The sequence below is a fragment of the Centruroides vittatus genome, unplaced genomic scaffold, assembly GCF_030686945.1.
Source record: "Centruroides vittatus isolate TY-2023 unplaced genomic scaffold, ASM3068694v2 contig_345, whole genome shotgun sequence".
In the NCBI taxonomy this organism is placed as follows: Eukaryota; Metazoa; Arthropoda; class Arachnida; order Scorpiones; family Buthidae; genus Centruroides; species Centruroides vittatus.
This window is the reverse complement of record NW_027122170.1, coordinates 3,864,947-3,884,329: the sequence shown is the minus strand read 5'-3', so window position 1 is coordinate 3,884,329 and position 19,383 is coordinate 3,864,947. Positions and strand designations below refer to the sequence as shown.

At 31.4% G+C, this 19,383-nt stretch overlaps 2 protein-coding genes across 3 annotated transcripts in view; both read left to right on the top strand.

The window, feature by feature from the left end:
• LOC136974253 (E3 ubiquitin-protein ligase RNF14-like) overlaps positions 1 to 11,393 on the top strand; it is a 48,421-nt gene extending 37,028 nt beyond the window's left edge. Inside the window, exons 8-10 of one of the 2 annotated variants that reach the window (XM_067269089.1) lie at positions 8,074 to 8,302; positions 8,409 to 8,581; positions 11,045 to 11,393. In XM_067269089.1, coding sequence (XP_067125190.1) covers positions 8,074 to 8,302; positions 8,409 to 8,581; positions 11,045 to 11,248 — 606 coding nt within the window. In that variant the 3' untranslated portion in view covers positions 11,249 to 11,393. The remainder of the gene's footprint in view (positions 1 to 8,073; positions 8,303 to 8,408; positions 8,582 to 11,044) is intronic. The other variant, XM_067269090.1, reaches the window with a different exon arrangement.
• A 6,740-nt stretch (positions 11,394 to 18,133) lies between these two features.
• Positions 18,134 to 19,383, top strand: part of LOC136974251 (F-box/WD repeat-containing protein 7-like) — a 77,272-nt gene continuing 76,022 nt past the window's right edge. The window contains 1 exon segment of the mRNA XM_067269088.1: positions 18,134 to 18,249. The gene's annotated coding sequence lies outside the window, so the exon portion shown is untranslated.

Sequence of the window (19,383 nt, the reverse complement as noted above, 5' to 3'; positions counted from 1 at the left end):
CTGTTTCGAGCAGGATATTTTTAAACTTTAGTTCTAAAATTTCATTGCCGACTTTCTCAAAACTCTACGATAGAAATGAATTATCGTAAAACTTTAGTTAGCAACATTTTGATAGTATTGGTATTATGCATCTGATTCTGAGAATTTCTCTAATTTATCTCCATCAATCAAATTAATCTCACTTAATTTGACTTGACATGTTTTTAACCTCTTACGACCGACATCTTGTTTATGTTTATTTTGTAATCTGTCCTAAGGCAATATAGGTCAGTTAGACAATATTATTTTAAAAATTCCCCAAAAATCAAATTATCATTATATTGATATGAAAAAAATCGTGTACATTTATTAATATCTTTAGTTTTAAGTAAGATATTTTTCAATACATTTTATTAGAAAAATTTATAAGAAAAAAAATAATACATATCAGAACTGACATTTAAACTTGATAATTTGTAACTTTTTGTTAACTAGATACCTAGTTTTTTGCTGGCACTGAGCCAGAAAGACAAAGAATATTGTTTTGTACAACTCTATATAACACTGATGCATGTACGTTTATTCGTTGTGAAATTATCGCACATTATATCAAGCATTTGTTTGAAATCGAAACTTTATTCTGCTATCAACTAATATAATGGACTACTATATTTTATTCACTTCATATCGAACAACAATATAAATTTTTGTAATAAACATATGATTACTATTATAGGTGAATAAACTTATTACAGCATGAATGAAATTATTATAGTACAGTAGAGAGTCGAAAATCTGCATCAATTGGGGACTGGGATTGTTCAGATTAGGGATTTGTTCCGATTACGGTCTATGTACGAAAAAATATATTAACCTGTCCGATGTTCAAATTTTCCTCCGTTGCGTGTCGCTTCGTGTTGAATTTTCGTTGATTTTAAGCCTAACGAAAATTTTTATAATAATAATCGAGGCTATCGTATCATTAAAAATTATTTCTTTATTTTGTACAAACAAAATAAATATATTGAAGAATATAAAAAACATGAAAATTATACTTTAGAAGTAAATTTAGTATCAAAAACGTTTGATTCAGCACGACACAGTTTGACTGAAAATCGTGCCGATTACCAGGGTGCCGATTTACGACTTTCTACTGTAATACAATTGCATGAGTATGCTAAAAATGAAATAAAAAATAATCAGGAAAAAATAAATTAAGAAAAACAAGCATTAATTAAAATTTCTTAAATTGACAAAACACCACGTACACAAAAATATGTGAAACAGACAATAGACAACACCCTGCCGTCAAGTGCCGACATCTGTTGTCGATAAATTTTATAAAAATTAATTTTTAACAGGGTGCTTACGAATCGGTACCCTCGTGAGGAAAGGGTTAATTCTATGAATTGATTTTTATTATTGGCAGTCATGATTAATCCAGATCCAGTTTATTACTTTCAGAATGAGATTAAGGAAATTAAGTTCAATAAGCTTCAAAAACTAATTGATAAGCATCTGACAACTTTGACTTTCCAGATAGTTGAGATAGTTACAGGTCAACCCTTTGGAACAACTTAAATGAGAAAATTGGATAAAATGGATCAACAACATACACTTCCAGTTAATCTGTTTATTCTAAACTGGTTGTAATATTCTTTCTAATGTAGCGTGAGGAAGACCTTTTTAAATAGTTGAAAACATTTGCAATAAATAGATGCTGGAATTATATGGTATCAGTTAATTTGATTCCATCTAGGTCCATGGTCGGCAAACTGCGGCTCTTTGGCCGCTTGAGTGCGGCTCTGCCACAAATATTTACTCGCTACTAAATATTTAATGACTTATATTTAAATCATCTTACCATATAAACAATTACAGAAATATTAAAATAAATCACTTCGTTAATCATAAAATTGGACGAATATTAAAGCGAAAACTAAACATGTTCACACACTGTTATATGTACAAAAAGAGGTCAGGTTTTGTGCTAACGTCACTAACTTTGCATTCCTGGCTAACATTGTAGAATAGGGATCTTGCTCTTTTGTAGTATATAGTCCTTGAGTCTGTCAGCAGTCTAATTGTGTACAGTGGTTAGTGCTTGTCCATCTTGCTGAAAATCCTACAGGTATTATTGTAATTATTTTGTGTTGGTGGCTTTATTATTATAAAATGAAACATTTTTTAGGTGCTCTATTTGACATGGCTACAATGAAGAAGCAAAGAAAAACAAAAGACGAAAACCGTAAATTTAAAGTTGAATTGACAGAGACTTTTGTGTTTATTCAAAACTTAAATGGCCTTCCGACCTGTCTTATTTGTCAGGAAAAATTGGCGCATAACAAGAAGTCAAATTTGGAGAGACACTCTATAGACACTCTATAAAACCAAAGGGGTTGAAAAACCCAGGAGGACTCAGAGGTATTTCCTGGGGGTGAAGATGGAGAGAGGGGGTGGGGAGGGGGGAAGAGCGGAGTGGGTGTGAAGAGGGGGGAAAGTAGAATAGGAAAGGTGGTGAAGATGAGAAGCTCAAGGCGTCTGCGTCAGTAATAATTTGAATGTACAAAACTGGAAATAAAAAAGAAGTACATAGAAGATTTGGCTGATGTTTACAAAAGAAATCACGCGCGTTTACAATAAAAGAAAAGACAGAATACAAGTGTAACCCGACAATTAATATGTATAAAATGAAAAAGTACAGAGGTACCCGCAAAATAGTCCGCGTGTGAGAGCAAATATGAAGCTGTTGTATAAAAGTTTTCTGGTTGCCAGAATAATACAGTAAAACCGAAAATTACAAGGTACCCGCTTAGAGGACACGTGTTGTGGTATAGCAAATGAGCCATTAAGATACACAAAATTGCGATGACTTTACTAAAAATAACATAAAATTAATCGAGGAGTATTTACAATTACCCGCATAAATTTTGCGTGAAGACCCACAAGGCAGGCTGCGCCGTTAAAGGAGAAAATCCATAAGACAGCCAATAGCTGAATGCTGCGTAGAACGGGAGTCCGAACTGCTGAGGCTCAGAGAAAATACCAAAGCCCACAATGAAGCCTAATAGCTTCTAGAGGAGCATAGTTCAGTTACTTGTGTTTCTTAAGTCCAAGGCATTGGTCTGAATAATGAATTTTATTAGTTTATTGTAGATATTTTTGTTGGACACAAGGACCTCGGGCAGGCAAGGCCAATTGTGACCCTCGATGAGGACTGTCCTGAAGAGTGCAGTTCGTTGTTGGTCGAAATACTTACACTTGTAGATGAGGTGGAAGTTATCCTGACTTGAGCTGCCATCACAACTACAGTTGGGAGTATCGCTGTGCCGAAATCGATGTAAATAGGCAAGAAAGTTGCCGTGGCCAGTCAATAATTGTGTCACAATGTAGTCAAGAATCAGGTGGTGATACTCAAGTCGTTTGACAACGTTTGGAAGAAGTTTATAGGTATTTCTACCCGTGGTCTCTTCCTCCCAGTTCCGCTGCCAGATATATATCATTGTCTGATGAATTAGTCTTTCAGTGGCGACCATGGGAATCTCCTTGTAGCTTATATGTAAAGTACGGGTGGCCGCTTCCTTTGCACAACGATCGGCCTCCTCATTGCCAATATTTCCAGCGTGGGCTTTAACCCACTGAAAAGTAATAACGCCAGTATTCATGGCCAGCTCTGATGATTTGCTGCTGAAGGTGCCCATTGCAGCTATAGTTTGCAATGCTCAATAGGGCAGCTCTGCTATCAGAGCAAATTAAGACCTTTGAATGGTTAAGGTCTGAAGTGATATTGATGTAATGCAGGGCCTTTAAAATTGTGAACAGTTCTGCCTGCATAATGGTGCAATAATTCGCAAGCCTGTAGGTTCCAATGTGCCTGGGGACCCCAGAGTTAAACTGATAATGGACGAAGGCCGCACCCACCATGTCCACTGACTTGGATCCGTCAGTGAATATGTAATGCTGGTAGCCGCGATCTTCCTTATCATTGATGATGTTAACATTAACCTCCTTGGCAGGGTGTATCATAAGTGGCTGAGTATTCCATAGATCCATGTTAGGATTAGGATGAAGGAAATCGTCGATATTTAGGTTGGGAAGGCTACCTATGTTTAAATATGTACGAAGTTGTTCCTTGTTGTGTTCACTGATGTCCAAGTGTTTAATCTTCCATACAGCTTGGTTGGCTTGAATTGTCAGATGTAAAGGGGTGATGCCTGTGATAACTTGTAGGGCCGCCGTCGACGTGGTCCGGTAAGCTCCAGCTATACGAAGCAAATTGATCCTTTGAACTTTGGAAAGGGTCCGTTTGATATGTACCTTGGTAGACGCTTTTCCCCAAATTGGAGTACCATAAAGGATAATCGGTTCAATTGCCTGTTTATAGATGTTCGTTAGGCTTATACTGTTCAAGCCCCATTTCTTGCCAGCAATGTGGAAGAGGAGGTTCGATATCTTTTGTACTTTGTTGCAAACGTATTCAATATGGGAGGTCCACTTAAGCCCTTGGTCCAGGACAAGCCCCAGGTACTTCATTTCGGTGGTATAAGGGACACTTTACAACTAAACCTGCATCATTTAGTACTAATATCCTGTTGGTGATGCAAGGAAGAAACCAGTTGAGGAACTTTAGAAGAGTCAAGAAAAATCAAGTTCTGTATTTAATTACTGGATATTGCATCCAGTAATTAAATACAGAACTTGATTTTTTTTGACTATTCCAAAAATGTTAATATTGCAAGTATTGTGGTTAGTCAAGAAATTGCTAAGAGAGGAAAACCATATACAGACAATGAATACATAAAAAGTTGTTTTATAAATGCATTCGAAGAGCTATTGCGGGATTTTAAGAACAAAGCAGATATTCTAAAAAGAATTAAAGAGTTATCATTGTCTGCTAAAACAGTGAAAGATAGAACAGTCAAAATGTCTTCAAATATAACCAACCAGCAAGTCGAAGATCTTAAATTGGTTTCAGTTTATCAATAGCAGTTGACGAGTCTTGTGACATAAATAATACAGCGCAATTTTCACTTTTTGCACGATTTATTTCATCTACAGGTCCTAAAGAAGAACTTTTAGGATTATTGCCACTCAAAGGTCAAACATGTGGAGAGGATATAGCAAATGCTGTAATTGACTGCATTGAAAAACATCATATTCCACTCGATAAAATTGTTTCGATTTCAACAGACGGGGCGAAAAGTATGACCGGCGTAAGAAATGGGTTTGTTGCTATTTCGGAAAAAAAAAATTAATCACAAGATACTTGCTTATCATTGCATCATTCGTCAAGAAACACTTTGTGCGCAGACATTTCCAAAAGAAATTTGCAAAGTTATGGAATTGGTCATTAAGATTATCAACTCCATTATAGCTGAAGCTCTTAATCATTGCCAATTTAAAGAATTTTTAGTTAAAATGGAAAGTGAGTATGCAGATCTTCTGCTGCATAACAAGGTACATTGGTTATCAAGAGGAAATGTTTCGCTTCCTTATTAACAGAAATTAAAGCATCTCTTCTTGAGAAGGGTGTTCACTATCCAGAACTAATGGACGATCGGTGGATCCAAAAATTTTGTTTCATGGTAGACATTACATCTCATCTAAATCACTTAATCATAAACTACAGGGGAAAGGAAAAACAATTTTTTCGACGTTAGAAGTTATTTTATTCAAAAAAATTTTCCCTTTTTGCTCAAGATTTTGAAAGAGAAATTTTGATTCACTTTCCAAGCATCTTGAAACATTGCCAAGAAAAGAATTCTGATATTGCCATTTGCTATTTCAAAACAACAATTTTAAATATGAGGGAAGCTTTTCTCAACAGGTTTCAGGAATTCAGAAACAGCAAAGCGACATTAGCCTTTGTTAGAAAACCTCTTAATGCTACTATAACAGAATTAAATTTTTTTCTCTTTAATGTTGACATTAGCAACTTTGAAATGCAATTGCTGGATTTAAAAAGAACAAAGAAATATGGAGCTCTAAATTTGAACGTCTTTGTGCTGATATGGAAATATTGGAGACAAAAAAATGTGGTCTGCTTTGAAGGACCTGAAGAAGGAAGACATGGTGATTTTTAACACTTGGAATAGTATTCCTGGCTCATATGATCAGTTGAAAAAACTAGCATTTGCTGTTCTTTCACTTTTCAGTTCTACATATTCATGCGAACGATCTTTTTCAAGCATGAACCTTATCAAAAATAAATTGAGAAGTCGTCTTATTGATGAGAATCTGGAATCGTGCCTAAAATTAAAAACAACAACATACAAATCTGACTTACCCAAACTTTTCAAGGAGATGCAAGGCCATTGTTCACATTAGTGTTTGTTAGTCATTATGATTTATGGATACCTTACTTACAATTTAATTTTATCAATAAATAATATCATTATTAAGTATGATATCAAGTTTTCTTCAATATACCAATTGTTTAATTAAGACTTAAAATTTTAATTAAAGTTTATTGATTAATTAAAGATTTTATGTATGTATGTATTAAGTTAATAACACTGTATCTACTTATATAGTTTAAGTTTAAGAAATTTGGCTCTCAAAAGGAATCTCAATCGTCGTAATGTTGATATTTGGCTCTTTGACTAATGAGTTTGCAGATCATGGATCTAGAACATCATCATAGGAAATTCTTATCATACAGAATGAAGTATGACTTTTTTGGTTATTGAAAAGCAAAAGGAAAATTTGTTACCTCAAACATGAGAAACAACCACTTGAAAGTTGATTGTGATGCTACATTAAGTTAGCCTGTGGGCTTCATGGTAAATGAAATAATCAATGTGCATGATATCTTGCCATCCTCCTTAAAATGTCTCCTAAGATCAAGTTTAATAGAGAACTATATTGTGACAATACCTTAAAAGTATCTATCATAACTATATCCTCATATGGTGGACAGTGTTACATTTTACCATGCATCCATCACATACAGGTATACCTCGACTTACGTCGTTTCGAGTTACGTCGTTCCCGGTTATACGTCGTTTGTCAAAAAAGTATATGGAAAAATAAAAATCAAGTTTAAGTCATTTTATTCGACTTTACATCCGTCCACCACAAATATTGCCACAAATAGTCGTAATATCACTAGAAAAGCGTTAAAAGCACATAAAATCATATTAAAATATGTACATTTACAGTAAATGTTAATATAATTGTCATAAATCCTAGAGAACGAAACGTGAAAACATCTGTGTTTCTGTGTTGTCGTCTTATTTAGCAGTTTTTAAGTGCTCATTATTGGTGTTTTCCACCGTAGTTTCGACTTACGTCGTAACTACACAAGTAAATTCGACTTACGTCGCCTCTCCTGGAACCAATTACCGACGTAAGGCGAGGTATACCTGTATATGCAACTTGATTTCCAATTCATATTTCAAAACAATTAGAAATTAAATTGTTTATGTTTTCTATGTAATTAATTTCATTCTTACTAAGTCTCCTGATCCTAATTTATTTGACTTTTGGAATTGGCTACTTCATACAAAACTTTTTTTTTTCAAAAGTGCATGCAGTAGCTGGAAGAAAGCAATTGAGATTTGGAATTAGATTTCCTAAAATTTGATTGAATGAGTTTTTCCAGATTGGCTATCATTCTGCATCACTATTTCTGAAGTCCAGAGAAAACAGATTGAATACACGAAAGAACTAAGTAATTGATTGCTGCATCTCTACATTTCAGTAAATAAAATAAGTTCACACTCTGTATCGTTGAATTGCACGTCATTGTGCCGTAAAGCCATCTCTAGTGATACAGTGTCCCTCTGCAACAGGTAAACTATAGACAAGATGCCTTTGCATGCTTTTTTTACAGGTCAAGGGAACACAGTTTAATGTCCTCTGCTGGTATTATGCAATGAGTCATTATGCTATAACTCTATCATTTTCATATCTGCTTGAGACTTATCTGCATGCCAAGTTTTGCAGTGATACAAGTCCTCCTTGGTGTACTAATTTTTATGGCAATGAGTGTATTTTAGTTTTTCTTAAATTTTTATTAGTACAAATATGTTCTAAATAGAATAAAATGCTTTAATTATTTATCACATATAAAATTTTTTTTGTAATTTTTAGATACGTGAATTAGTAAGTCCGGACACCTTTGCTCGTTATGATAGACTCTTACTTAATTCAATACTAGAATGTATGACAGATATTGTTTATTGTCCAAGAATATTTTGCCAAACACCAGTGATTTTGGAACCCGACTGTTCAATGGGAATATGTCCATCTTGTGAATTTGTATTTTGCACTTATTGTAGGATGGTGTATCATGGCATTGCATCTTGCCGTTTTAAATCAGGTAGAAAAGTTATTTGAATACTAAATCAGTTTTACACATATATTCTCAAATTTTCTAATTACAATTTTGAAATAATTTTTTTTTAATTTTATTTTTGTATATGTAGAAGAAATAAAAAAAATTAGGGAAGAATATCTTCAGGGAGACAAAGAAATCAAATCTCAAATGGAATGTCGTTTTGGAAAACGTACTCTGCAAGTGCTAGTGGAGGAAGGATTATCTGAAGAGTGGGTTGAGAACAACAGTAAAAAATGTCCAAATTGTAATGCTTCCATTGAGGTTGGTATATGGATATTTTTCCTGAAATTACATATCTACTAAATCTAGATTAATATACCATATTTATTCACATACAAGACAAGGTTTCTATTCATTTTTCACTACTTCAAAAACCTAGGTCCTATACATATGAGCAAAGGATTCTATGCATTTTTGCAATAATTTTTGTGAACCATGTATTTGCATTTTTTACCAGATGCTCACCGTATGGTGTTTAAAAACAAAAGTATTTTATCTGGGTCGTTTGAATTGTTCTTGTGTATTGTCAAGACTAAATATGAATAGCAGTAGGAAAAGCAAAGCTTTTGAATTAAATTGAAAAATCACACGAGAGCCCGATATAAGTTTAAATTTATTCCCAGATGAAAACGTGATTATTTGGAAATCAGAATTTGGAGAAACTCATAAGTGTAATCAACATAGAGTGGATTCGACTGCTAAGATTAGGCAAAAAAGGTTCCGGATTGTCCAACTTTACATGAACAAATTATGTTGTCGATTTTACAAGATCTTTCCTTAAAGTTTAAAATGCCAGTAATTTTTGCAGGACAATGTGTACATTTACATGCACTTGATATAAAATTAGAATTGTATTAATAAATCTAATTTTCTTTATTTTGGACTTTAAAGTCACACCTCGTCCTATTTACTCGTCTTATATGCAAGCAAATATGGTATATGTGTCCAAAACTTAAGAATGGGTAAAATTCGTACATGAATAGAGGAAACTGAAAACAAATGCAGACAAATACAGAAGAATTGTATTATTTGATGTCTTAACACAAATTGTAGGATTTTACAAATCAAAACAATAAAAGTGAGTCATTGGTGAAAAAGATACATATAGCAATTGGACATAGGAGGGAGAATGGATTGAAAGTGCTTAACAATAACATGGCAGAAAGACTTGTACAAATGAAGCTTGCCTCCAAATTGACATCTATGCAAATTGCCACCTGCTGGCTCAGTAACTTTTTCTAGCTATCACCACTAGCAGTTGTGTTCATCCTTAAGTTTTGGACACATGTAATAATACAGTGGAACCTCACTTAACAAGCACCTCACACAATGAGTATTTTGCATAACGAGCAAAACAAATTGTAAAAATTTGCCTCGCTTAACGAGTGATGAGGAGAGGGGAAGTCCCGAATTGTGCGTATGCGGCATGCTCCATCAGTCTGTGTTTAGCACTCGTTCCGCTAGCATCTTAGTGTCACTTGTGATCACACATTTTTCCAAACTTGCGTTCCCACATATTACTTATAAACATCAACAACCATAGCCCATTATATAATAAACACGCCGAACGATATGCCAAATTTTTGGGTCATTAAATTTAATGATCATTTCCAAATTAAATTTTAGAAATGTCTGAATTAAAAATTAACTATTTATAATTATTAAATTTAATATGAGATGGAAACATAACTGCCTACCTCTAGTCAAATTAATCAATTTCTAGTATTTAATTATAGCATTTACATAGCCCAAGAATTTGGCATATCATTTGGGGTGTTTATCAAACATATTAGCTGTGATATTTTTTTGTTTCTGCAAATCGAATTCTCATTCCAGGATGGTTCATTCCTCGCTAGAAGAAAAGATGATGATAATGATTTATGTTCCTTAACAGTGTATATTGTACAATTTTTTTGAATAAATGTAATACATAAAACATTTGCATTTTTTCGGCATGGAACCCATTATCGTATTTTACATTAATTTATATGGGAAAAATTGTTTCGCTTAACGAGTGTTTCGCATTACGAGTAAGACTCTGGAACCAATTATGCTCATTAAGCAAGGTTCCACTATACAATCATAACATTTTTAATATTAGAAAAATTATTATTAAATTTGCACACAAAATATAGAAAATGATTTTTCCAAAAATATAGTTTTTTCCCCCAAAAAAATTTGTTGTAGATTGGTTATAAAAAAACACTATAAAGAAATACAGATAGCATATAATTAGTTTTTTTAAACTATTTTTAACTAAATTAGAGTATTTATTTTTATTAATTACACTGCCACTGTCGGGTATTCTAACAAGTTTTACATACTGAGATTGAAAATACCTCAAAATAAAGGTAAATTCTGCCTTGTTGTGTTTGATGTGTGAAAAGAGTGAATTAAGAGGACATCCTTTTTTTTAATTTGGAGTATTTTTGTGAATTTTAATTATTTATTTTTCCCCCTTTTGGTCTATGGTTTTAACCTTTTTAATATTAAAAGAGTTTATCATATTTTATATTTTCTTTTTAGATTATTTTAATTACATTTTAAAACAAATTTTAGTATGTTTTGACTCTATCTGGAGCCTTGCAAAATTTATTAATGCTATAATCATTTTTAATTGTGGCGACTGTTATTTTAATTTTTATAATTAGGAATGTAGTAAATATAAGTAATTAAGAGATTAAAATGCATATTAAAATTTTATTTTTATTCTTTATTTTATAGAAAATTGATGGATGCAATAAAATGGCATGTTGGAAATGTAAGACCTTCTTCTGTTGGATATGTATGCAAATTTTAAAGCAGGTAAATCCATACGAACATTTCAACAGGCCGAACACGCCTTGTTTCAATCAGCTTTTTCAAGGTGCAGAGGAATTTGAAGACAGCGATGATGAAGATTGGGCAATAGGAGCATTTCTGATTTAATTTTTACATGCTAGAACTCAAAAAAACATTTCTTTTTTAATGAATTCAAAATGAAAATATTTACAGTCTATTTCCAACATATTTATTTTTATTAAAAAAATTAATGAAATAATAAAATATATAAAACAGAAATAAATTCAGAAAGAACTCTTTTCAATACAATTTACTGTTGGGAGAAATGAAATTCAAAGTTTCATTAGCTTATGAACACAATTAAATAAAATATATTGCTTATGAAATACTTGATATTTATTTATTTAAAGTGATTTAATTTTAAACAAGAATTTCTTGCAGTCTAAAGTTAAGAATGTGTGATTAAAAATGCTAGAAAGATGCTTTATAGATCAATAAATTAATTTTTAATAAATAATAAAAATTCCGAGTCTGTTTTTCAAATATTGTTCTTTACAAATTTATGAAGAAATAATAATGTACTGTAAGTTTAATTGATCCTATTACACTGATAAAAATTAAAATTCTAGAAGTAATAGAAAAATGTAAAATTTTTTACATATTAGAATAATTAAATAAAAAAACACCTTGTTTTTATACTACAATGTGTACAACCAAATGATCGACTGTCCAGCAGTGGCCGGTTAATAAAATTACTGGACAGTGATAGTTGGTCCTGGGTTTATGCCCAACTGATGGGATGGCAAAGAAGTTTTTGGGGCTTTCTTTACATGTATAATGTCCAAATAGGAACTATTTTCTTGTAGAAAGTCTTCCTGAGAAGCTCACTCCCTTCGCCAATTGCTTTTGTGTTGCATTGCCTTATCCTGTCAAATTACAAAATCAAACCAAATGGTTGAGGCGGTAAAGATGGCTCGCCATTCGAAGAGAGCCAATTTGAGTCAGGTTGGATCTCAAATTTTTACAGGTGACTCGGAATGCATTGGGTCTGTTCCCTGTGATTTGATTGCTTTGTAACAATCCTAGCTGAGTTTGCAAAAAAGGGTTCTTGGTGCTTGTGGAAGGATGGCTGAATGGTCAAGGTGGCAGTCCATGACAATGCTGTCTGGCCACACACAAGTTGATAAATGCAGGATGCATTACAACATCTCAAATTTCATAAGATTTTACCAAATCTGGTGTACAGCGAGATATTGCACCTGGAGCATTTTTCCTTTTTCTGAAGCTTAAACAGCATCTGAAGAGACTGTTATATAATGCAGATATGCATCACTGGTGCTGGGAGAAAACCTGATTTCTTCACCAACAGGATGCAACAATTCGTCCAATGGTGTATGTGGATAGGGATGGTAATTTGGAAAAATGATACCTCCTAGTAGAGGACATTCCAGGCTAGTGGGCATAATGCTCTTTTTGATATCATGCCTATTACAATTCACTAGGACCATAATAGAGTTAATTTCTATAACCAATAGCAGCTTGGCTAGGATTTGATTTTAATTAGATTCATAAAATGTTCATATTTTGCATCCCTTTGTACAAAGCACTAAGGCAAAGCTGCAGAAAAAAAGAGGTACCTATGTAATTTTTAAAATATCAGATTTTGAATGATTATTATTACATGGGTGAAGAAATGTGTCTGCAACATAGCATTAACAAGAATCAGTCAGAATCTAATCAAAGCAAGATCTAAATTACATCTTTCTTGAGGATGCATAATTCATTTTCATACTACCAACATGTCAACTTTGACTGTTGGAAGAATATAGTGCTAGATCTTATATACTAGAAGATTATGCTATTAAATACTATTATTATTATTATTATTTTTTGGAATCTAGAATTGCATCCAGTCCAGATTAAAAAATATAAAATAATGCAATCTTCATTTTTAACATAAAAGATATATTGTCTTTTATGTTAAAAACGAAGATTGCATTATTTTATATTTTCACTAGTGTCACTTTGTATGAATGTGGTAATTACAATACAAGTTCTTGTGATTATCCAAACACTACAGTAGTGAACCGAAAATCGGAATCAATTGGGGGCTGGGGTTGTTCAGATTAGGGATTTGTTCCGATTACGGTTTATGTACGAAAAAATATATTAACCTGTCCGATGTTGAAATTTTTCTCCGTTGCGTGTCGCTTCGTGTTGAATTTTCGTCGATTTTAAGCTTAACGAAAATTTTTATAATAATAATCGAGGCTATCGTATCGTTAAAAATTATTTCTGCATTTTGTACAAACAAAATAAATATATTGAAGAATATAAAAACATGAAAATTATACTTTAGAAGTAAATTTAGTATCAAAAACGTTCGATTCAGCACGACACAGTCCGACTGAAAATCGTGCCGATTACCGGGGTGCCGATTTACGAGTCTCTACTGTAGTTATTCGAGTGTGACATAACTAGCGTCATTATGTTCAATCTAGTGTCGGTGGGCGACTTGTGTGTTTATAAGAATTGCAAACTGCTTTCAGTTTAATTAATAGGTTATTTTATACGTGTTCGTGTTCTTGCATATGACGAAAGGAAGAAACCTTGAGGACAATAAGCTTTAATAACTATGTAGTATAAATCATTTAAATAAAAATTTATAATACTAGATAAGATTTTAAACACTGTTTTTAAAGTAGATATAGTAGAAACTCGGTTATTTAAAATGGCAAAAAAACTATAACGTGTAGCATTTTATGTACAGTAACACACAGTATTATATGCTACCGCTAATATCAAACTTCATACAACAAGATTTTACCATATTTGCCGATTGCAGCGCCACGAAATTAGGTCATATATATAACATTACCTTAGATTTTGAGTGAATTTACTTTCAAATATAGTAATTGCATTACAGTATTTATAGTTCATAAAATTTTAAGTACAGTTTTGCTGTACCCAAAACAAACACGAGTTTCTGGCTTATCCGACAGACTCCTGGTCCCACGATTGATAATCGAGTTCCATTGTATGAGAAATATTGATATGATTAATGGAATAGCTATTGAGTTTGTTAAGTCAACTAATTATATTCAACTGTTAAATTAATAGTAATCAATTAAATTAAAAATAATAATAATCGTATTGTATTATCGTATGATTAATAGTAATTTATTAAATAAAAATATTTACAAGTTTAGAGCTTTTTATAGGCATGTATAATTAGTCTAAATTATCGAAACATTAGTAAGAGTACAAAATTTATAATAACGGAGCACAATGACTGCGAGATTAAAAGGATATGCAGATAAGGTATAAAAATTAATAAATGACCAATACAACATTTCTATGCCTAACTTTTATATTTTATTATATTACATAAATTAGAAAAATTACAAATTTAAAATCAAATGTTTGCCTCTTTTATTGCTAAATTTGAAAATTAAAAATATGAAACTTAAAAGTTGAAATCAGAAAATATATAAAATACAAAACAAATGGCTGTTCAGCTGTAAAGAGATTCTATTTTAATACAAATTTAATGAATTTCAAAGCCTGGATAGTTTTCTTTGTCTAATTCATAAATTTGATATTTCTATCCATGATTGACATTTGATCATTACTAAGAAGTAATAATTAGAGCTGGTATGAGTCATTATCATCTTTAAAATCATTGCCAACTCAATGGTAACTTGCACCTGAAGGCGAAACCGAATTTTTTTTTTTTTTTTTTTTGTTTTTGTCCCTGCTTCCAGAACGGTTGCCAACAATGTGCACTTCTAGTATCGTCACTATTATTTATAAATAACTTTAAAGTATTGCTATATTTATTGTGCTCCATTATATTTGGCTTATTATTTTTATTTATCTCATTTTCGGCTTCTGGAGGCAATCGCCTCACTCGTCGCTGTTTAGCATTTTCCACTTCCTTTTCATAAATTCCAATTCTACGTTTCGCTCTTCTGGCGGAGTATGCATGACATTTTTTATACATGATATTTTTAAAATTCTTTTGTAATGTAAATATATATCCTGTAAGTTTTTAAGATAATTTATTTTGATTTTCAGAGATGTCTTTAATGCATTCTGCACATTAACAATATAAATGACACTTGCCTTTTGTATCGTTATTGTGGAGAATAAATTAAAGGTGCCTTACATCTAATGATATTAAATTTAAAAATAATAAAATTACAATAAACAATAAATAAATTATATAAAATATTTTCTAGACATTCCTAAAAACACCCATTTATTTTATCTATAGACAATTTCAAAAATTACAAACCTATAAAAATAAAGAATGTAATTAAAATAGAAATATCTGCAGTTAATTGAGTAAATTTCAAAAAGACATGTTTGTCACGTCTGATAAATACCTTCCAAGAAACTACAAGATTTAAATATAACTAATAAAATTCTATATTACATGATATATTGAAAATATTGTTTAAAAAGCATATTTCCAGAATAAAGAAGGAAAATAGTTATATATCAGAGCTGCTCCTATTAAAACCATATTTTATATAATAGTTAAAATAATCTCCTTTCGCCTGCTGTTCATCCGTTTTGGATTGAACATGAGGATATATATGCATGTAGATATAGTTAGAATCATGAGCGCCCCTTTGTCGTTGGGCTGCCCTTTTCTTAATCCCCAAGGGATTGAGAATTTAATTTTAATCACAGAAAATTTTTGAATGGAAATAACGTGACTTTCGGTTAGCATCGGATGTTCGTATATATTTAATCGAGGACTCATGCCCTTATATAGATCAGTGATTCTCAAAGTGGGAGTCGCTAAAAATGATTCCAGATCAATTTTTTTCCAAATATTTTATAAATGTTTATAAATATTATGGATTCATGTTTAGAAATAATAGAAATCAAAAATATATAAAATAATTTTTACTTAAATAAATTGCGCATATAAATACGTAATAAAAACAGTATAAATATTTAAATACGAGCCTAAATATTATATTCATAAATTTGTGCGCTATTGGGTAATCCCCGAGTGCCACTCTCCGCCTAAACTATGATAGAACAATGTTGTCATTTGGAACGATGTTCGCTAGCAGCGTTGCGTTTGTAGGCAAGTCCAGTTAGAAAACAGTAGAGCGTCGTAATCCGAAAACCGATTAATTGAAAGCGTTTCAGTCGGCAAATTCGAATTTCCGCTAGTGCTGTGGCGCTGCAATATTTGGCTATGTCTTGGGGTACTCCGATATTATTTTAGTTGATATGCGTTTTTAGCTGGCAGCACTGGGAGGGTACCATGAAAAGGTCCTTAAGGACGCGCCAGTATTTGAACGAGACTTTTTTCCCAACGTGAGTGGTAAGTTTGTTTGTTTTTCTGAGGTCTGTGTTGTGCTGAATTGAAACGTTTCGAGACTAGATTATCTTCCAAAATATAATTCCTTTTTGTTTTTATATTTGTCAAAATATTTATTTTGTTTGTGAAAAATAAAGAAATAATTTTTTTTTTAATTTCGTTAATCTTAACGTTGACAAAAATTCAACACAAAGCGACACGCAACGAAGAGAAATTTCAACATAAAATAGATTAATTAAACAAAAGAAATTAACTCCTCCTGAATTTAAATTGACCCACTATCTCCGGGATGTTTTTCTACACATACTCATTCTTCGGGGTCCTTTGAAATTTTTAAATGCAAAAGGGGGATCGCGGACCAAAAAGTTTGAGAAACACTAATATAGATGAATGGCGAGACCTATCTGGTTTCGCCATTCATCTATCTAACTCCGTTATTGAGATTAAGGAAGGACAGACAACGGACGACACGGGAAGTACAGTTTTTTCAAATTGCACGTTACATACTGAATATGGCGGACTGAATATGGCGGATTTTACCAACCAATAGAAAACATGATTACCAACACAATCATTACCAACCAATAGAAAACATGACAACCCACTGTCGTCACTGTGAATACATACACTACAAGTTACATATTTTTTATAACGAATACAACCAATCGAATAGTTACTTGAAATATCAAACGAACAACCAGATTCCTTTATCGGGCTACTAAGGCTAAATAATTACTAATAAATTTGGAGGAGGTAGGCGGTAAGGCTGCCACCTCTGAATTAATTATTAGGTTGATGGTAATATATATATTAATATATACTGTATATCATGCTGGGGTTTAAAGTGTAAATTGGCTGAGAACAATGGGGCAGTGGGTGCTCAGTCATCCCCAGTTGGCTCGTGAGTGATTGATATAGTCGTATTTAAATTAATTAATTAATCTGCAAGCGAAGACCGTAGCATAACTAGCAACAAACCCGCACGCTAAGCGGCAGTTGCGGGTTCGATTCCCGTTCCAGGTACAGTTTCTTTTTCCAGAATATTCTAAAATTAAGTTCCATTTATTTATAATTATTAAATTTAACAATAGATGACGACCGAACCCTCCTACTTTCTACCAAATTTTTTAGTAATTATTTGTCTTAGTAGCCAGATAAAGGAATCAGGGTTGCTTTTTTGATATTAGATTTTCGTGAAACCATAGCTTACAGCCTTACACTATGGTATAAACTAATAAACGAATGTATGGTTTTGTGAAATTAAAAACGTTATTGAAGAGATATAATACCGAAAATTAATACTAATTAACGTCCTATTTTCCATTTACGAAAAAAATATCCACTTTTTTTATAATTCACTTTAATAAATTTGAATTATGACATAAATCGGTTAGTAGGACGCGTATATTCAATACTTCTTAATATAAACCATAAAGAAATTTTACTCAAATTAAATTTTTTAATCGAAATTAAACAAAATTTGAGAAATTTTTAAAACTTTAATTTAAAAAAGGATCCAATTAATAAAATTAAAAAAAAACTAAAAACTTTTAAATGGCGACAAAAGATATATTTGCGAATAATAAGAAAAATTGTTATATTTATACATTTTATTTATTTTTGGTTAAAATAAATAATTAATTAATATACAAAAGCAAAAATAAATTAGTTAATTAATAATTTGATAAAATTAATGTCTGCTGCTCACGATTTTTGACGTCACCAACCAATGGTAAGATGGCGGAATGTCTTGTTTTGATGTTTGGGAGAAAGAAATGTTAGACCAAGTAATTAGAATAGGAATGTAAGTTCTTTATTGCAATATTTACTCAACGTTGATCGCGTTATTCGTTGTTCTATAATAATTTCGTATTTAAAAAATGCATTAAACGATGATTAACTCGATGATAAATTTGCCTTTGGGATTTTTAGAATTCCGAAGTAAGTTTTATAAAATTAATTTATAAATTAATTAATTAACTTCTAAACAATGAATTATTTAAATATATTTGTGGGTTTAACGTATACAGATCCGATTATAATACAATTATATGGAGTTTATCGTAAAATCAAACCTAAACTTAATTAAAATTGTCCTTAACATAGAAAATTTGCTGGAATTAATTTTAATTTTGTATTAAATCAAGAAGAATTTTACAAGATCTGATTATATTTTATACTTTAAATGAAATTAATATCTTGGTTTAAGTGAAAGTAATTGTTCTTTATCATAATCGTCATCCAATATATAATCAATTACATATGAATCTTAATCATGATTACTCTTAATGAGTTAAATCATAATTAAAATGAATACTGATTTTAAAAATGGAGAAAGTATTTAAATCATAAAAATCAAACTTTTATAATTAAAGCTTTTTTCTATTAAGGTTTTAAGTTTCTTTGTTTTTCTATATGAAAATTGCACTGTTCTAGAGAAGTTTATATCATTATGAATATGTTTTCAAATTAAAACCTTGTTCTCTTATCTTAATTGTATTATGATATATGTTGATTTTTATTTTTAAATCTCTTTGTATATATATATATATTGATTTAATGGATATTGGAAAATTGACATAAAATTATATGATTTGATGGTCTTATTATTGATCATTTAAATTTTTATTGTGCATGCTTTTGTGGGATCTTACATTTGAATTTTGTGAGAGAGCAGGCTACTTCCACTTTGCATTGCCTTTGTAAATTGTGAAAAATATGGAAAATTATTAAAAAGTGAGAGATGTTAGTTAATAGTTTGAGATTGTTCTATTACAGAAATGTTTTTGGCTTGTTTAAGACATCTTTGGGTATGGATTTGAAATAAAACAATTTAAAAATGGAATTTGCTAACTTTTTTAAGTGTAAAAATTTTTAAATTATTTTTAAAATGTATTCTAATAGATTATATGTAAGCATTAATGTTTAAATTGAATAT